General features: G+C 47.0%; 1 protein-coding gene across 1 annotated transcript in view; it reads right to left on the bottom strand.

Moving 5' to 3' along the window:
- Stard8 (StAR related lipid transfer domain containing 8) overlaps positions 1–20,534 on the bottom strand; it is a 78,252-nt gene extending 57,718 nt beyond the window's left edge. Inside the window, exons 1-2 of the mRNA XM_040744235.1 lie at positions 20,310–20,534; positions 5,168–5,201 (exon numbers count right to left, since the gene is read on the bottom strand). Coding sequence (XP_040600169.1) covers positions 5,168–5,201; positions 20,310–20,354 — 79 coding nt within the window. The 5' untranslated portion in view covers positions 20,355–20,534. The remainder of the gene's footprint in view (positions 1–5,167; positions 5,202–20,309) is intronic.
- Between the last annotated feature and the right edge of the window lie 268 nt (positions 20,535–20,802).

Here is a 20,802-nt window from a genome sequence, read left to right as displayed (position 1 = left end):
AAAGAATGGGCAGACTTAGGAAACACTACAAAGGAATCTCTTGTGCATGACTTAGTGGCTGAATGGCAGCAATAAGAAGGATGAGAGGGTCCAGGTAATGCCCATGATTCTTGCTTTAGTGGTTGAGTGGATACTGGTGCATTAACCAAGAAAGGGAGTCCTGGATGAGAAGGTTTCCTGAGGAATGATGAACTGTGATCTCTGAAGGTGAGGCTGAAGGAACCACATGCCCTTCTGGGACAGTACTGACAGCACCTTCCAAATCCTTCTTAGATCTAGCACTATACCTGCAGTTCCGATTGCTCTCTGTCCTCTAACCTTCTGGATTGGTGTGGGCTAGGAAAATGGATAAATCCATACTGTGCCCCGGTGCATTCATCTGACTTGCATCTACAAGCCTGACATGGACTCTGTTTTGCACTCTTGACAACAGGAACTGGGAGATTAGGCTTTACAGCACCTTAAGGAGAGTACTTACAATTCTCCACAGCCCTGGAAACTGTTACCCCATTCCCACTAAAAAAATCTTGAAATTGCCCTCTCCACCAATCCTACTCCCATTTCAGATTGACTTCTGGCTTGGTGCAGGATGATATGGAAGTGGGTCATAAGAGTTAAGAAAGTCAAAATGCAGGATACCATGTCACTTTTTGGTTCAAACTTCAGATAATGAAACCAAGGTCCAAAAAAAGCAACTGACTCTCTGTCAGGGAAGGAGTTAATGGCAGAGATGGGACTAGATTCTAGGTCTCTCAGCTCAAAGCCATGTTTCTGTCTTGGCTGAAAGCCAGTGTTTCTGCCTTTAGATTATGGCTGAAAGATTTCCTGTCCCAAATGATAATCCGTTCCAGATACCCCTACAACTAAGTAGATGTTTATGATCTTCCAAGTTGTTGAAGAAAATATCTGTCAAATGATAAGGAAGGCATGCTCTGCAAATGCTCTTTGCAAAATAGCAAAAGAGTGATTGAAAACATCTATCAGTTACAAGAATGATTTAGTCCTTTTCAAATGAAGGAAGTGGCCTGAGTTGTGATGTTGATGATGATGGTGGTGGTGATGGTTTTCATATGCTTGGCATTTTTGTCTCCTGCTCTCCTGAATTTGCGAGGTGACACCCAATAGCATCTTGAACTCATGTAAATAAATGAACAAATATGTTTCTATTTTCTACCTTTTCCATAGGTCGTCCTACTCCTCAGAATTGGAGGGAGGGTACTGAACAGCTGATAGGCAGAATCTAATACAGAAGACAAGCCTGCAGCCAGACTGGAGCCAGTCCGGTTGGGAGTAGCAGCTCTGGTTACAGGCAAAGCACCCCCCCCCACGTTGCCGCAGCCACTTCAGCAGGAGCCTGGAGAGAGGCTCTGAATGGCTTTGGGCAACAAAGGAGCTTTGTGCAGTGTGAGCAAGGGGCCTCAGAGAAGATTTGGCACAAGAGTGGTAGGAGGAAAGGCCCAGGCCCCCTCATCTCTGCAGGTTGCTGGACAGGGGAGCTAATGGCTTCCATAGAAGTGTAGAGCCTGCAGGTGAAGTCACTGATTCTCAGAGCAGCATATACCTTAGTGGTGTTTTAGTGAGGACTAAATTGTATAGTGAGGGACACTTAGACCCAGAGAGGAGAAGGAAGAAGCCTAAAGTCATACGGCTGGCAAAGGACAAAGCCAAAACCAAAACCAAAATAGAGATCTTCTGCCAGCACCGCCCCCCCATCGAGTATTAAAGCTGGTTTGAATTATGGTTTTATTTGGAGGAAGTGGGTTCCTGTTGGGTTCCAGAAATATATCTATCATAGAAAACAACCCATGTTCAAAAAACATGGTGGGAGACCTTAGATGGAATGGAGGGATGCAGAAATCTTGAGTGTGGCAAATGCCCCAAGGACTCCACTCCTCCTGACCTGCTGGTTCCTATTTCCATATTCCACATATTCCACTGTCAACTATGCTTTGGCCTGAGATGCTTTCTGCAATATCAATGAATTTAAAGAACTCTCTGAATGTAAATAGCCATTGGTTTCATTTACCATATATCAGGAAAAATGTAACTAGTGCCATAAAACCTCCTAGATGCTACTTTTTAGAGTGGTCTCATTAATGAGAGTCGTGTCAATTTAAAGGAAGAGACTAAATACCCATGGCACAGAATGAGGAAAACTCAAAGGTTGCTTCATAGAACTATGACGTTTGGGGAGCATTGTGCTAGGGGGTCTGCAGAAGGAGCATGATAACAGGGGTCCTGGGCAGTCCACCCCAGTTAAGGTGAGCTGGACATTCCTCTTGCCCTTTAGTAACGTAAGACCATAGCAAGAGATCCCATGAACTCTCATCCTACGTTTTCCTGTGCCCATAGAACAGAGGAAAGGAATACTATCTCAGAGAAAACTCTGGTTGACTCCTCCTAATAAGAATATTATATATGCAAACCATAGGCTACTGCCAGATTTGAGGCACTATCTCGGGCTTTTAGCCTCTAAAAAGTCTCTGGCTGGTCCTCTCCTCCACTGCGCTGCTCTACTCTGTTAGCACTCTGGAGCACAGGGCTGTACTGAGGTTCCTAGAAGGGAAGGCCTTCCCTAAGGGGGGGTTCCAGCAGAGGGGGGTGGAGTCAAGACTGACTCCCAAACAAAGGCTGATCCTACCAGCCATGTTTCCTGCCCTCACATTTCCTCTTCTGGCCCTCTTTCCGCATGCCCCTCTCCCCACCCCCACCCCACCAAACAGCTCACTTTATCGGAACTCATCGAGGGACCAAGAAGCTGGTGACATCGATCACCTCCAAGAGGATTGTTTGGTAAATTGAGAGACTAGGGCAAGAAGACATTTTGGTTTTTGTAAAACTCTTGAATTCTGAAACAGGAAGGCACTGCCTATTCAACCAAAAATAAAGTAAATCAAGGTTTCCTTTCTATCAGTGAAATATCAGAAAAACTCACCTTGGTCACTACTTTGACACTTATTTGGATACAGACACTCACTACGTAACTAGGTCATCCTGGAAGCCATCATCCGTGGACTTCTGTCTCTCCTTCCTGAATGCTGCTGGGATTGAGGTGTGAGCCACATACCCAGTTCAGCATTTTGCTGTTCCTGTGTCTAATCCTTGTGCAAAGACCATACTTATTTTCTCAGCTTGTTCCAGTTTTAGTATGTGTGCTGCTGGTTAGCACAACTTTGATGCCTGTAATGCATTATTTCTTGTGGCCATATGAGTCTTCGGGAAGAAGTCCCATTTTACTGATACGTACAGCACTCCAGAGAGGAAGCAATTGGTCAGGGCTGACACAATAAGATCTGTATGGAATTCTGGACTAGCACCTTGCTGCTGCAGTTACTACATTCATATGAACTCATAACTTCTGATGACTTGTTCTTGATCTGGCCTGAGAACATGTGATCTTCAATAGATATTTTCAAACTTGAAGCCAAACAAATGGCAGGCAGAGCAGTCCCATCTCGGCTTCCCAGAGGGCAACCTCTCCTGCTACCACTAAAAGATCTCTCTCCTCTGGAGGCCACACAGCACCCATACTCCCAGGGCTCAGCACAAATGTGTCAACTCTGTACAGATTTTCTTTTCTTAGCTCAAGATGTAGACATGGATGACCTTGAACTCTGATTCCCCCTGCCTTCTGAATACTGGATTAGCCATCTGCCCCACCACACCCCATTTTTGCTGTGTTCTGTATTGAACCCAGAGCTTCATGCATGTTAGGCAAGCACTCTAGCAACTGAGCTGGGTCTCCGGCTCCTCTGGCACAGACATTCTCACAAGACAACTTCGCGGCTGCAAGTGCATTTGTCTGGGATAGGGGGCCACTATTTCAGGGCCTGAGGGGTTTCTTTTAGCCTGTACAGCTGGCGTCTGGGAAATGGAGAAGTTTGTCATTCCGTTAGTATGGACAGCACCCCGAACTTGTGCTCCTAGAGGTCCCTGGTGCAGAGAAGGAACTGTACTCAGCAGGAAGCCCTGGAATGATGATGGGGGGGTTGAGAAACAGATGCATACTGTGTGCTTGTCAAAGCAATGTTTCTTCTTTAAAACAGGCCTCTCTCATCTGCTGTCATAGCAATGTAAATAAACACCTCACCCTGACAGTTCTCCTTTTTAGCAGCCACCACCCAAGAACTCGGGTTCCTCTAGTGGAAAAGAACTTGGGAAGTCACCAACTGCCCCCCCCCCCGTTCTGGCTTCTGATAGGCCTGCCAAAAGCAACTCCAACTATCCTGTAAGGTCAATGAGTGACTGCAAGGTTCCTGCTGTCCCTTCTAACACCTTCAGAAGACGCCTCACCCTCGTCTTTACCACGAGTCTTCATTGATGCCTTTCTGTCTCAGTGACCACCCACAGCCCTAGCCCTAGAGTCATGAGCTCCTCCCAATGGAAAAAAAAATGAGTGGATGGGAATGGCTGAGGCCTTGATGACCTCAGCAGAGCCTGGCCTAGGCTACATGTTCCAGCAGTGACTGCAAACCCTTTCCTGGCTAGCATCCTATGTTCACTTGTTTGCCAAAGCAGTCATCTCTCCCTAGACAGTGGCATTCTCTTCAGTACAGCGAACACAGACTGCTACTGGCATACTCACATCCAAGATGACACCAGAGCGCAGAAGGCAGAAGGTGGCCACACTCACAGAAAGTGGCCAGGGAGCAGAAGGAAGTATTTAACTACTGTGCCCCCTTAATCCAACTAGTCCCAAGGCCTACCTCCTCTTGGAATCCTTCCAGATGCATCAAGTGTTGGCATTGGCACAGACACAGTACCCAAATATCAAGCCTCCTTCCTTCTACCTCGTCTTCCCTATGTTCCTTTCCTGACACACCACCCATCTGTAGTACGCTTGCCAGTGGGGAGACGGCATCTGAGAACAAGGGAAGCACATGGTGGCTGCCGCTTGCTGATAGCTCTGGAGGGAAATCCTCCCCTGGCTCACAGGCAAGGACCAGACCTTCATCAGAGAAATAAAGAGGAGCTGCCCATAAGCCAAGGCCAAAATGCAGAGTAAAAAGAGGCCCAGGGGAGGGAGGCAGAGAGAGTGTTTCCTGCTCTGCCGTTCAGCCGGCTGCCTCAGTTCCTTAAGGTGATCAGCTAGCCCATACAGATCACTGGGAAGCTGTAGCTCGCTGGAAGTCGTTTGTGAGGTGCGGCGTGCATCCCGGATACTTACCAGCATTCTTCCTCGCTGGCAGCAACGGGAAGCACTGCAAAGGAAACACAGAAGAAGTAATGGCATTGCGGAGAGAAAATGTCAAAATTGAAAGTGGGCCAGTGAGATGGCCAAGCTGGCAGACGTGCTTGCTGCCAACCCTGACAACGTGAGTTGGATTCCCAGAACCCTCGTAGTAGAAGGACAGAACCAATTCCTGCAAGCTGGCCTCTGGTTTTCATATCTGTGCATGTGCACACTGTATACACACAAGAAATAAACATGTATTTAAAAACTGAAAGGGATCTTTAAACTAAAAAAGTTCAATCTACCCATTTCATGGAAGGACATATTGAGGCCCACAGATGAGAAAGATGAAGTAAGAAGAAAAGTAGAGCGTACAATCCCAGACTCTTCTACCTACTCCATACTTCTTTTCCTACTCTGCTAGCTAATTCTTCTGATTCACTTTTGTCTTAGAAAAGGGGGAGTGTCCCAAGTAGTTCACAGTACAGTTTCAATGCCTGAGATTACAGACTGTCAAAGACTGTGTAAGCATCTGTTTGGCACAGGTGTTTAGCACTGGGCAGGCTAGAAGTAACGTTATTTTGTGGAAATAGAATTATCTAGAACTGGAAAGTCCAAGCTGAGGGCAGCCTTCCTTTCCTTATTGATCATATGTGACACTGAGTAACACTCAGTTTCTTGAGTCTCAGTTTCTGCATACTTAGGAGCAGGAGAGTAAAATTTCTGCCCTCGCAGGTTTTGTGAACAAATGAATATAAAAATGTTTTTCAATGCATAAAAAATACTTGTGAATTCATTCAGCAACTATTTACAGAACACCATGCTAGACATTAAGAGTATAACTTCCCTCTAGGCAAGTGAGGTCCTATGGTGGGCACTTCTTAGTGGGAAGTGACAACCAACAAATAAAGAGGAATGTTTCAGGCATCACAAGATCCAGGAGAAACTTTCCAAAACATGAACTGCAGAGTGATAGGGAAGTGTGAAGAGGGAGGTGGACACGGGGAGCTTATCCCTCCAGGGAGCTGGACTTTGAGCAGCCACCTGGGAGATAAGGAGTGATCTATGTGAAGCGCTGATGCAGAACTTCCCAGGAAAAATCTGGAGAGAGAGAGAGAGAGAGAGAGAGAGAGAGAGAGAGAGAGAGAGAGAGAGAGAGAGAGAGAGAGAGAGAGAGAGAGAGAGAGAGAGAGAGAGGTGAGGTAACAGCCAAAAGTCCCTCGGCAGGAGTTTAAAAGCCACCGAGAAGCTCTCGGCTGTGCCGGGAGCCACAAGTAGGCAGCCATTGGGGAGCAAAGAGTGAAGTGATAAGATCTGACTGCTGCCTTCAAAGGCTCATTTGGGCTGCTGCACAGGGAGTGGGCTGCAGCGCTGGAATGGAAGCAGGGAGATCTAGAAGAAGGCTTTTGCAAGTCTTCAAGCAAACAATGTCAGAAGCTTGGACTAAAATGATAGCAATCAAGCTGTTAAGGACAGAAAGAGAAAAGGAAGGAAGGAAGGTCTATTTCTCAGCGATAGCATCTTCTTGCTTGTTGTGTCCTTCATGAAACCTGAAATCCACCAAAAGGTTATCGGGAAAGGGGCTGTCTGAGTAGGTGCCCCGTCTCTTACCCTCAGGACAATGATGACTGCATCTGATACAGAGACTGAGTCCCAGTGATTCCTAATCCTAGGAAGACTTGCCTCTATCTTAGATCACCCTAGAATGGCTACAGGTCAGGTCAGTTCTTGAAGAGCGCATTTGCCCACAAGGAAAAAGGAATTGGATGCGTATCCACTTTAGCGTTCACTGGTGAGTCCATGCAGGATGTTAGTGACATAGACAGAAAGTTCTAAAATCAGAGACGCATGCTGAGAGAGGAACAGATACGAAAGTCACCTGAGAAGCTACAAAGTGGAACCATGAGCAGATAAGTCAATATAACCTCACTGCTGGGCAAAAGGGAACACAAGAAAGAGAAAGACCGACGGGGTGGAAGAAACGGCAAAGCCATGTGAGGTCCCAAATGCGACAGCCATGGGAAAGTAGGAGATACACCAACAGTTGGGAAAGACAGCTACTCTGCAGTCCTACTCCAGTCACGATAAATCCCTTCTCTCCTATCCTACTGCCAGCCCAACTCATCACTGGTATAATAAAATTAAAGTTTGTTCAAAAGATAATTAGAGGTGGTGTAGGCCTATAAGACTAGATATTCAGGAGGCCAACACAGGAACACAAGTTCAGTGCCTACCTGTGCTACAGAATGAATTCAAGGCCAGCCTGAGCTATGTAGGGAGACCCTGTACCAAAACAAAAAGTTGGGGAAAGGGGGATTGGTATATAGTGCTCTCTGCTCCCTATCCCTCAACTCCCGAGACTTGGTCTCATGTAGTCCAGACTGGTTTCATATTCATAATTCTTCTACCTTCATTAGTGAATTGTTTGGATTACAGGCCACCAGATCTTTTCCTACTTGAATTTTGCCCTTGATCCTGATTTTTTCTGGTAGCTGGAAGCTCTGTGGAGGAAGATGGGGCATGAACCTCTGCATGCTGGGGCTAGACTACAGTGGAACTTGTCTTGTCTCCTGGTGCTAGACTACAGTGGAACTTGTCTTGTCTCCTGGTGGCTGAACACATTCCTGTCAGATTTGAAAGTTCTGAGCCCAAGCCATAAGTGCAACATGGACAAAAGACTCAGAGCTGGAAGGTGCTGCACGCCCGGAATCCCAGCAGTCTGGAGACTGATCAGGAGGACTGTAAGCTTGAGGCCAGCCTCGGTACACACTAAGACCCCTAAAGCAGGAACCAAGTGTAAAGGGCCAAGGTTAGCAGTGACAACTCCTTATTCAGCGAACCATTGATTCATATTGTATTTATTCATTTCCTCATCCCTCCCCTAGATACCCCCTCGGGACTAGGTACTCAGGGATGGAGACAACTCAGACAAGTTCCCTCCTTGCCTGTGAATTCAAGCTAAATGTGGAAGCTGTCATATACACGTTCAGGTCATAGCAACACCCCTGCTACTGTAAAGCACAAGGCTTTCTGGACTGAGCAGAAGGGGTCATTTTTTGTTGTTGTTGTTGTTGGGAGTGGGAGGATGCTTTCTCATGGGGCCCTTTTGAAAGCAATTGGACCAGGTTTGAAGGCAGACAAGGGGGTGGGAAAGCATGGCAATCAAAATGAAGAGCATTTTTTTGGTTCTACGAGACAGGGTTTCTCTGTATTGTTTTGGAGGCTGTCGGTCCAGCCTGGCCTCGAACTCACAGAGATCCGCCTGCCTCTGCCTCCCGAGTGCTGGGATTAAATGCGTGTGCCACCATCGCCCGGCTAAGGAAGAGCATTTAAAAGGGCAAAGACATATCCAGACAGGTTCTCCGAGAAACTGCCTGCAGTCTAGCTGTGGAGTAGAGTATCAGATGCAACCAGATCAGTTGATAGGGCCCAGATTACAGAGGTCCATGTCAGTCTGGGAAGTCACTGAAAACAAAGGAGGAATAGTTACATTCATGCTGTAATTGCCTGTTGTTATTTAGTTGGTTTGGTCTGGTTTTTTGTTTGCTTTGTTTTGTTTTTGATACTTGACAAACCTCACTAACATCATTAGCCAAGAGTTTGTCCCACCCCACCCACCAAGAGAAAACAATACTAGCAAGGATGGGGAAAGGGTCCCTTAGACACTGCTTGTGAGGATATAAGCTATTCCAGACACATACAAATCAGTGTAGAGGAAAATATCTAACATATGGCCCAGCTAGCCCACTCCTGAGAATCTTCCCATCATGCCACTCTATCCCGCCCATCCCCCCCCCGCAAGAATAAAACAAAATACAATTTAAGAGAAAAAAGGAAAAGAAGGGAAAATCTCATCATGGAAGCTGCAATGTGACACAGTGAGTCACACAGTAAACCCTTTATCCATACAGCTTTACATGCAGGCGTTTATCACAAAGAACCGCTGATTTTGTTCAAGGTCCCTTCACCATTGACACTGGGCCCTCACTGGACTCTTCCTGGATATATTGTTGCTGCCTTGTCTGGTGGAGATCCTGTAGCCCTAGCTCCACAGGACCGACCCCACCCCCACCCCCTACCCCTGTGCTCCAGCAGATCACAGATGGGGTGGATGTTGGGGTGGGCAAACACATAGCCCTGTTTCTGGGTCTGGGTAGTCACAGGGTTGGTCAGCCCAGCAGCTCTCCCCTGTCTTTGATGAGCTCTCCAGCATTGGCCTGGCTAGTTCACCCCTGCAACAATGAGCAAGGGGCGTGGCCAGAGCTCAGGTGGGTCTGCTCTCCCACACCTGCACTTACAGGACCACCTCTACTGTGTTGCCCAGGTGAGGTGTAGGGGCCAGGGCAGTTCTTCTGCTCTTGTGACCTCAGGACCAGCTCTCCCACCAGCCTCGGGTTGATGGGAGGGGCATGTCTCCCCTGCCCATGCCACCACATGCCAGACAAGTAGTGGGGACAGTTCACCCACACCTCTGCCAACAGGGTCAGCTCTACTGTGCTGCCCAGACAAGGTGCAGGGCCCACTCTCCCTAGTGTTGCAGCTGGCAAAGTGGTCAGCTCCCTCAACAGCTGAAAGCAGTAGGGGGAAGGGGGAGGGCATGTTTCCCTCACCTATGCCACCACATGACAGACAAGAGGGGTGAGACTTGCTCTTACATTCTCATACCCTCAAGGCCAGCTTCCCCATGTCCCTGTGAACAGGGCCAGTGCTATTGTACTGCCGAGGCGACATGTAGGACCCTCTTTCCTGAGTACTTCAGCCAGTGAGGGGCATGGGCAACTCTGTACATTGCTATCCTCTCTGCTTTCAGCGGGGTCAAGACTAAGTCATGGACCTTGGCTGCAGCCCAGACCCAGACACGTGGCCGTAGAGCATCTGTCTCAGCCATTCCTCGCCTCCCTCGCCTTGTCAAATCTGCTACTCTCCCATGCACAGGACTCATTCTGCCTCTCTCTCTCTCTGACTACTGTAGCTTATGCTGGCCTGGAACTCATGGTCCCCATATCTCAGGCCTCAAATACTGGAGTATAGGTGTGCACCCCTACACCTTGTCTCGCTTTTTCTTTCCAAAATTCATCTCCCCCTTTTCCTGTCTGGTCACTTTTTTTCCTACAAGACTGCAGACCCTTTGGTGGCAGGGACTGCATCTTACTTTGTTCATGCTGGCTTCTTCAAGTGTACCCCAGTACCTGTTAGACCTCTCTGGAGAGATGTGTCAGTCCTTAGAATGGATCAGATTGTAAGTAATCAGACAAGATTCACAGTAATGGGGAGATTGCCTCCCATACTCTCTAGAACTGCCTTTTCCTCTCTTTCTGATTTTAGGGCCAGAATCCCCCCAGTTTCCAGGCCAGATACCTAGATGTCCTTCAGGAATCCATTTTTATTTTCTCATCCTTTGTCCTTTATCTGGTTTCTGCCATGTGAATAGTCCGTTTGTTTATTGGTCCCCCAGTCTTATCCCAAAAGTCTCTGCCTTACTACCACTCTAATCTCTCCATCTTGTTTTAACTAATGCCTTGTCCATCCCAAGATGCTGCCCCTACAGTCTTGTAGGAAAGAAAGTAACCAGACAGGAAAAACAAGGAGATGGATTTTGGAAAGAAAAAGAGGTCAGGTATAGGGGTGCACACCTATACTCCAGTGTTTGGAGGCCTAAGATATGAGGACTTTGAGTTCCAGGCAAGCATGACATACAGTACTGAGACTCCTCCCAGCAAATAAAAAAGGAGAAATAGATTGACAGAGAGAGAGAGAGAGAGAGAGAGAGAGAGAGAGAGAGAGAGAGAGAGAGAGCCAAAGTGAAAAGCAGGAAGATGGTTGCTGGGTGGAGAGTAGAGAAGTCTGAGACAGAGTTTGAATAGAAACTGCAAAAGCTATCAACATGCTTGATCCAGACCCAAAGAACTCACAGCCACATGACTGGAACCAAACTCACTGTCCCTAGCACTCTCTCTGGCCAGCCTACAGGCCCCCACAGTCCCTGCACTGCTGTTTGAGGGGAGTCCTGGAAAGTTGTTTTGTCCTCTCCCTGCCTGCTTTCTCAGCTTCACACTCCACCTTTGTTGCCCCCCACCATCCTGTCACCCCTGATCAACCCTGTGCTACAGACCCAGGCCTCAGGCCACAGTCATGAGAGCACGTTCCTCACATTCCAGCCTCCCCCAGTCCTCTCAACGTGGCCACACAGAGCCCTATTCATGGCCTGACCCTCCTCCCTTCACACTGGGACCTCAACACCCCCAGGCCGAACCCAGCTTTTGCCTCCACAAACTATGGTTACTATGGAAAGCAAGCTCCCCTGGCCTTTCTAGAGCTCAACGCTCATGCTCCCAAAGTCTTTCAACTGGGAGGTGGGTACGTGAATGTGACACTGTGTGTGTGTGTGTGTGTGTGTGTGTGTGTGTGTGCGCGCGCGTGCGTGTGTTGTTTACTATACTCAGTAAACTTACTAGAGCTGGGATGGGTGCTGGATTGTGCCAGGCTCTCACTCGATATGAGCTGCTGAGACAACAGCTGGATACATGGAAGATGGCATGTTGGTTGGAGCTGGACTGAGCGCGTCACTAAGTCCTACATTGGAACACTTCTGTCATGGTTCCACGTTCAAATCTCAAGCCAGTGTCCTGGGAACACGCACTAGTGTTGAGTATATAATGTCTGCTGAGGGTGGAAGATATAAATCTCTGCCCTAAAACAGGCAGTTGAGAGCTGCTTTTAAGAAGGACATTCTAGATTTCACCCTGAATATTCAACTAGCCAAATCTCTGCTGGGCCTCAGGCTTGTTCCTTTCTATAATGATAGGTCGCTGGCAATTCTTTCCTTTCAGTATAAGAGAAGGGGAAAGACAGTTCCAGTGTCTTGAGAGCGGTGGAAGAAATACTTCTAAAAGGCTTTTGTAGAGCTCCTTCTGAGACAACCTCTCCTCCCTCCTCTTTTGCGACAGGGTTTCTTATAGCCCAGGCTGACTTGGAACTCACTGTGTAGCCAAGGATGACCCTGGAGTCCAGAGCATCCTGCCTCCACCTCCTGAGTGCTGGAATTGCAGATGAGGATCACCATATGTGACTTTGTGTTGCACTCTGAATGGAATCTAGAGCTTCATGCATGCGAGTCAAGCACTAGGAATCACCTGTCTCCTCACTGAGGCTGCAGCTATCTTACAGCAGCTTGGAGATTATGGCTTCTCACACACAAGACTTGAGTGTCCGTTCTTATCCTTAGGACTACTGTGACCTCCTGTTTAGTCACCCACTACCCAAAAGACTCCCTGAGCTGTAGCCTCAGGATCACCCGTCATTCTATAAGTCACTTTCAGATACGTACCCACAAATCCCTTCTCCTCCAGTTCTGTTAGGACTTCCTTCTTCTTCCACCCTAACCCCTCAGCAGGCTCTGGGGGCTGATTGAAGCCTGGCTCCCCACATTTAGTCACCTTGTCCTCAAGTCTTCTCCGGTCTCCCCCTACTGCATGGTCTTAGCAGGCTATCAGCCAAGCCAGGGAAAAGAGTAAGGGAGAAGCTGCAACCCCCTGGGGTTTCCTAGATAATCTCAGGAATGTCCTGTCCCAAAGATTTGCCTTTCCCACCAGTCAACACAGATGCTCCTTCCTGCCAAAAGCTTGGGAATCTTTTTGGGAAGAGCAGCGTGGTCTTAGAGGGAGCAGGGTAGGAAGCGGCTGGTGGGGAAAGATACAGTGGTTCCAGTGCGAGTGGAACCTCTGCTCCAGGCTCTGAACTATGACCAGAGGCACGATGAGAGACACGGGGATACGAAGACTAGAAGGTTGTTTAAGCAACTCCCTCCCCAAAATCCAAGGTGATAGCATCGGCGTTTTCTCTCATTCTTTTGTTTTCACAAGAAGCCTTCAGTAATAGGCTTCCCAAGGTCAGAGGAAGAAGGAACTGGCAAGCAAAAGTTTCCTTTATTTCATAAGTGAACAAATGAGGGCCTGAGCTATGGCCTCAAGATCATGAAGAGCAGTGAGTCTTCTATCTTCATATTAATTTATATTTACTGAGCATCTACTTTGTGGCAGAAGTTTTCACAGGTCATTCCTGTAACCAATTATGAAGTACGATGTGTATATTTCCCTGTGTTGTAGACAAGGAAACGGAGGCACAGGGAAGGATGGGGAGCAGAACCTGGGTGCATGGCTTCCATTGCGTCATCACAGCCACTTTCTTCCCTCCATTTCTCAGTAGGTGACCAAACTCAGAGCAGAGGAAAGGCCAGAGAAGGTTTGCCTGAGACCATTTCTAGGGCCTCCACTCCATTCTTCAAGTACATGCCTTCTCTCCGTGCTGTGGAAGCCTCAGCCTTGGAACTATCCACTGTCCTAACTGTATGCTCCCTGGCATCAGAGGCACAGGTGGCTACCGAACGGTTGGATAGAGAAATGAGGTTGAGGAAAGCCCTTCCCCTAGCCCCCTGGGAAACCTCTGACTCCAAACCCCAGCACAGGCCATCTGGGCTGCTGCCCTGTTATTGTTACCAGTGATTTGGAAACATAAACCAAACCCTGGCTTCCATAGCTTCCTGGGTCTCCAGCTGTTCTCAGGCCCTAGGGGCTACTGGGAGGAACAATTGCCAATGTAGGCTCTTTTCCCTAAGCCTGGGCTCCCTTCCTTCCTCCCTAGGGAACTAGAGTGGAAATCACTGACATTTTGAAAGCAGTATTTTATGTTTTATTTGTCCTTGAAGTGTGTGTGTGTGTGTGTGTGTGTGTGTGTGTGTGTAAAACACTGATAATGAAAGTATCAGAGCAAGAAGGACATGAAAGCCAACCGAACCTTCGAATTTTGTAGGCAGAGAAACAGTCCTAGATTACATGTGATTACAATAGGCTTTGGAACTAGATTATCTGGATTGAAATGTCCAAGGCCATCACATAACGGCTGTGTTGCCTTAAATCCTAAGTTACAGTGTGTTTGTTATGATACATTGAGTTAATACACAGGAAGGACCTGGGATAGTGTGTACTTTACAAATACTAGGCAGTGGTAGTCTGAACCTTCTTTAGTTTTTAGTCTATAACCACCTCCATTTCTCTTCCCAACAGTGCTAGTGTCTGGTGCACACTCCATCCCACGGCCATCCACACTTGTACACATCTTGGCACCAAAGAAGCTGAAGGTAAATGGTGGATCATAATAGATAAGAGGATTAATGACATGTCTTCTCACTCTAAATACCTGGCCTTTTTAACTGCATCATGAACATAAAAGTAGAACTTCTGGCCAGGCGGTGGTGGTGCACACCTTTAATCCCAGCACTCGGGAGGCAGAGGCAGATGGATCTCTGTGAGTTCGAGACCAGCCTGGTCTCCAAGAGCTAGTTCCAGGACAGCCTCCAAAGCCACAAAGAAACCCTGTCTCAAAAAAACAAAAAAGAAAAAAGAAAAAAGTAGAACTTCCATAGGAAAGTCTCAAGGTCTCAGGCTGAGGGCACAGATCACTTGTCTAGTCTGTAAAAGGCCCTGAGTTACATTTTCAACATCAACAAAACTTTATCAACATTTCTCATTCTCATTTATCAACATCTTCTCCACCTATTGCCATTACCATTTACTTCCAATCCCTATATCCAGGAAAAAAACTGCCTAGATCTCTACCTCTTTCTTTTCCTGTTTCCACCCTTATTTCCCCTGGAATTTCCCTGTTATTTTCATCAGCAGTCTGGTCCTTAAGATTTGGATCCATGTGCCAGGCTCTTATCTATCAGTTCCTTGGCAATTCCATTAAGGAAGTGTCTTGCCCAAGAAGACTGCTTGGCTTAGATATGGCAGTTGTCCAATGCTTCCTTCCCTACCCAACTGTCTCTCATCTATACTAAAAATCTCATTTCAGAAAGTTTTCCAGTGTATCCACAGCTCCTCTTGAACTCCTGGACCAATAAACTGCTCACCACCTATTTCTTGCTTCAGTGCATGGGCCCTTGACTCAAAAATCATTGGCCTATGTCAGCATCTAGTCAACTCACAATTAGCCATGCAGGGACAACCCACAGTATGGACTGTTCACACAAATTGAGAGCCAGCACCCACTACTCAGCTGTTATAATAGTTGACTTAGCTGAAGAATTCTGTTCCAAGAACCCAGGAAGTGAATCCTCTTCTCTTTGAGACCAAGGGCTTTGCCTTGCTCCTTTAAAGCAGTTTTCTCATGACTGGAGAATCTATGTCATAGTTTTTTTGGGATCCAATAATTGAGAGGTGGCTGCATATGCACAACTTATATGTACACATTTATGTATACATTCACACACTCACCAGACACTGGCTTATGAACCTATGGAATGTAGAGATGGGATCCAGAAGTCCTTTCCCAGCTCTGAGAATTTGTATACATTTGCGTATACTCAAATTCTCCACATTCTCCTTGCCCCTCTCACAAGCAGCACACAGTGCATGTGATTGGTATCTGTTTGTAGAGATAAGGGCAAAGGAATGGAAAAAATCAGAGATGTCCTGGAAGTGAGGAGTGGAAATACTGAATCATTGTCACACTTACACCCCATATCCTCCCAGGCCGATTCCCAGCAGAATGAGATGCTATGAGTTGGCATATAGCGGAGAAGACCTGGGGTATGAGCAAGCACATACAAGAATGTCTGCTCACCTCATGTATATGTATGTATGTACATGAATGTGAGACTGTGTTGTGAGTTAGAAAGCTTACTGTCATAGGAACAGGTGCTTGCATGGCTACATGGGGCTGGTTGCTGAGTACATACCTATCCCAGGACTTAGAGGCTCAGGCTACACAGTGAGACTTAGTCTTAAAGGAACAAAAAGAAACAGAAAACAGAAGACTAGCCATTTAGAAGTCCCATGTGTACTTGGGGAAGATCATTTACAAAAGAGGGTACTTGAGACTATGTACCTGGATGCATTTTGGAAATCCATATACACATATGTACTCAGTGCGTGAATACAGTGTATGACTTCAGTACATAAATATAGTGACTGGAGCAAGGCTTGCTGCCCCGTGTTGGACTACACCTGGATGGTTAACTTCTGAGAGCCTTCGCAGTGTACCAGAGACTAACCATGATTTCTTCAAATACTGCAGATTCCTTGTGGGTAAATGAGGGCTGTTATCACATATAAACATATATGCACTGTGTATGTGTGGAGAGACTGTGTATAGATAACCCCACCTAGCATCACTGTAAGATTTTACCAGACATAAGCTGCAATTGAATTTTGTAACACAACAAGTAGAGAGAGCACAGTATATTCAAGAGAGACTATACTTGATGAGACTGCGTCCTGACTCCTATGACCTTGGGCCCCTCCTCCCGAGGCCTCAGTTTCCTCATGAGTGGTCGGGAAGGAGAAAATGGATGACTTCTAAGGGCCTTTCTACCTCTGACACTATGTAATTATATACTTATGCTTTAAGAAGAAAGAAATCGGGAACGATAGGGAAATGTAACCCTTCTCAAAGTCTCCCAGAGGTGATGGCAGAGATGGCGCTCTACCTCTCAGACTAGTGTCCTCTAGGCATTGGTGTGCTCAACTTAACAGAGGACTCCTTCCCAGGCTTATTATGTACGCAGCACCAAGCAAGGTGCTGGGAGGGAGCAAAAGGTCACATCAAAGAACCAAACAAATGCTTAGTTCATCAGTATGGAGACAGGGTCTTATGCGTGCTTGATTGTATAGGTATAGAGAGGTGGCCATATCTACTGTCCTGGCCCTGCTGGCTCCAATGAAAGACACACTAGGAACTGGATATTGGGCTCCTTTCACACCCAAATACCTTTGCCTAGGCTGCTCCTAACCTAGAGAAACTAAAAACAATTCTAAGGTTTGGACTGACCTCTTGCACCTCTGTAGTGTCCTTTGCTTCTGAACTATCAGCCTTCAGTTCCAAAATAAGTCACTCCTGTCACTAGACTAAAGCAGGGTCAAAGTAGAGAGCTGAGCATTCACAATGACAAAGGACTGAGACCCTAATCCTCACTCTCCAAACACAGAGTAAACCCTGCCCTTTGCTTTGGTTGCTCCCAGTGAACTACTGGGAAATCTGCTTTGAGCAGGCTAAGATCACTGGGTTCCCATCGTTTCTTTGAGATGCCAACAATGGCAATATACTTCTTCAGGACGTAGGCTGTGGCTCAGAAAAGTCATGCTCAAAAGTACACAGCTAAAATGCATGTATGAAGGTTTGCGGTGGAACTTAAACCCAGTTTGTTCACTTTCCTCCTCCTCCCCATCTCTTCAGCAGATGGAAAGAAAGTCTGATGGGCTATGGAGGTATTGGGGCTTGGTTTCCTTATCAAGGCTATAAGAAGGCAGAATTAGATGATCTGAGTAGTCTGTCAGCTGCAGCTACCTGGCTCTGCACAGCCGGCTCTGCACAGCCACAGACCACCTTCAGGCAGCTTTTGAACAGCTGTGGGATTGTTCATGGGGAGGTCTGACTCTGAAAGGGTAGCTTTCTCAGAACAGCACCTTCCTTTGAGCAGCCTAACAGGTCTAGAGCACTCAGCCTCTGACTGAGGCCTTAAAGCAACAGCACTGGAAAAGGGGATGTGAGAGCAATATTTAAGTGTGACTCTGGCAAGCTACCTCTCAGCCCTGGGATCTAGTCACATGCCGCTTTGTATCTGTAAAGATCACATATAACAACAGTTCCCTCCTCTGTGTGTGGGTACACATATGTATTCGTGTGCATATGTACACATGTGACCTTGTACTCTACTTAATTTTGTGGATGTGCCTAGATCTATTTCTCTTCATACATGTGTTTGGAGGGGTATGTAGTTGTATGTGTGTGTATCTGCTCAGTGTTTTTCGACTGTCTTAATGCTGAGACCCTTTAATATAGTTCCTCACGTTGTGGTGATCCCCTACCATAAAATTACTTTCATTGCTACTTCATAACAGTAATTTTGCTACTATGATGAATTGAAATGCAAATATCTATGTTTTCTGACAATCTGAGGTGACACCTGTGAAAGGGTCGTTCAACTCCTGAAGGGGTTGTGGCCAGCAGGTTGAGAACTGATGATCTGCATACTTGTGTATGCCTATGTGTATATGGCTGAATGTGTACAAATGCACATATATGTTTTGTGTTCATGGGCATATGCATGAATGAAATCACATATGCTTCTTGGGCCTGGGATGGGGATCTCTGACTGTTTCGTTTAATTTCGGTAGTCCAGTGGTTGCGAAGAGACCGTCACGAATCGGAGGTATTTCCTGAGAACCTTGGACTAATGAGCACAAAGGATAGACATTCTTGTCAAGCACCTAGCATGGTTCATTAATGGAATAGCAGACGGGTCCTCAGGCATCGAACCCCAAAATCACTTTAAATTCACCTTTCCTTTTTCTTCATCATTCTACCCAACTCTTCACCAACTCCTCCGTGTCCATACCAAGCCTCATGGCCATTGCAGCAATCTTCTTCCTGGGCCCTCTCTCCACTGGGACCCTTGCCTGCAATTGCTGCTGGTGCACTTCTCCCAAAACCACCCATTTAATTACATGCCTACCTTATTAAAATCAGTTCCCAAAGCCCTAAAAATACAGGCCCTAGCCTTCAAGATTTCATGGGTAAGAATAATGCTTTTAATACATATAGGGAAACAGTATCACAATCTTTAATTACGCTGAAAACAGACAATAAAACTTTTTCTCAATCGTATTTTGTAAAAGGAATATAATTTGAACCCTAACCCCATAGGAAAGACTCAAGAATGTCCGAAGAAAGACTCCTTCATTGAGTTAATATATATTTACAAAAACTGTGCTTGTCTTTGTGTTTCTCCATTTCTACCAGATAGGGAAAAGTTTTCACAAGAACACCCCCCAGTAATAGAAGACCATGAGCCCCCAGGTGAGTTCCAAAGCCTTTGAAGAGTTCCCTACTCTCTTCCAACTCTCAGTCCACCACCACTACCACCAGCCCACACCCAATTTCCAGATCCACCACCCTCTGCCAGTTATTACTCGTGTAGTTACTCCTGCCTGGAATGCCTGCAATCCCCTGACCCTCTGCGTGGACTGACAAACTCTTCTCTTCCTTCCATCCTCAGGCTCAACCCAGATGTAACCTCCTGTGAGATAGTTCCAAGTCTCTCTGGGTGGAACGGAGCCTCCTTTCCGAAGAGTCCCAGCAAGTCTTCCACTCTGTCTTAGAGGAGGATTAGTTGCTCAAAAGTCTTCCCAGAAGCCTGTACTTATTATATCAAGGAGGCGCCATATTGTATCTAGAAAAGCACAGAGTTTAGAGTCCAGACTCCAACCGTGCCAGCCATAGCTGAGTGATGTTGAAGCACTCAGCCATTTGCAGTGCCTCTTCCACAACTATCAAAGAAGGGAATTACTAGCTAGTAGTAAAGACCGCCCAGCTCTACACATGCAGATTCTAAACACACCTTAGTACCTAGGTACTTGAGAACAGAAACCTTGCATTCCGCATCCCCATGGATTCTGCTGTGTTCCTGCGTTTCCCATAACCAGGAGAGAGTAGGCCTTCAACAGTTATTTAGCGCCTGCCTGCCTGTCTATGTAGGATATATATAGTGCCTGGCACCTTACGAGGGCTTGATAAACATCTGTCATGGTTCTCATTTCCTTTTGAAGGCTACACGCCACACCCTTTCTGTCTTGTGTAGCTCCCTGGTACCAGGTGCATAGTAGATGCTTGCTACATGTTGACGAATTTCAATACACACACTTGTTGGTGTGGATGCCACATGTCAGGCATCATGCTAGAAACTTCACACCTCACCTCTTGGTGTTTGCAAATATTTACTGTGTGAACAGTAACAGCAGCCCCTTTACCCTCCAAAGCTGGTTTAGCTCTCTTCATTTTAAAGGTGGGAAACTGAAGCTCAAAGAGGTCATGTATCTTATCTCTGTGGCAGGTTTGGGAAACTAGAGACCGATTTCATGAAAAAGAGTCAGCGCACTTACTCGTTTCCATAGGAAAGAAGTGGAAGTTCAGAGACCAGGGCCTGGGGGTGGGGATTGAATCTAAACCTCTCCAGCTCCCAGAGCCTTACCCAAGTCTCAGCAGCCAACTAGGTCTTCCCAGTCATCATGCAATGGGCTCAGCTGCCTGCTTCTCCCATGATCAGGGGCCTTAGCTGTGCTGCAGTTGAGCAGACACTTACCTTCACTTTCCTGAAGCAAGCCAAGAACACATCCAGCAGAGGCATGGTGGGGCGCCAGAAGCTGGAGGGGCTCAGCAGGACTCTGCTGGGCCTGAACCCTCTATCTAGAAGAAAAGCGAAAAGAGTCCCAGGGCTCTGCGAGAGCCAGCCCTATCCCTGTGCTCCATCAGCGGCACTGGGAGGGGAGAGGCAGACAGCAGCAGCCTGCTCAGCTCAACGGCAGGCCCCTCCTGGAGAGTGAAGGGAGGAAAGGACTGGAAAGAGGGAAGGAGGGAGGGAGAGAGGCTGGCTAAGGAGGAGGGACCAGGAGGCGGGCCAGTGATTCAAACTCCGCACAGTTAGCCAGTTGGCTGGGACGAACAGCAACACTGATTGAAATTCCCTGAATATCCCAGTTCCCCAGCCTGGGTGTCTAGACCGTTCTACCGGCTTGCCCGCTATTCCTGCCACCTGTACATTGCTACACTGGCCAGCTTGCCTCCTGGCCTACCAA

Source organism: Mesocricetus auratus, unplaced genomic scaffold (assembly GCF_017639785.1).
Source record: "Mesocricetus auratus isolate SY011 unplaced genomic scaffold, BCM_Maur_2.0 Super-Scaffold_100003, whole genome shotgun sequence".
NCBI classification, from domain to species: Eukaryota; Metazoa; Chordata; class Mammalia; order Rodentia; family Cricetidae; genus Mesocricetus; species Mesocricetus auratus.
Note: the sequence above shows the minus strand (reverse complement) of the source record. Positions and strands in the feature narration are given on the sequence as shown.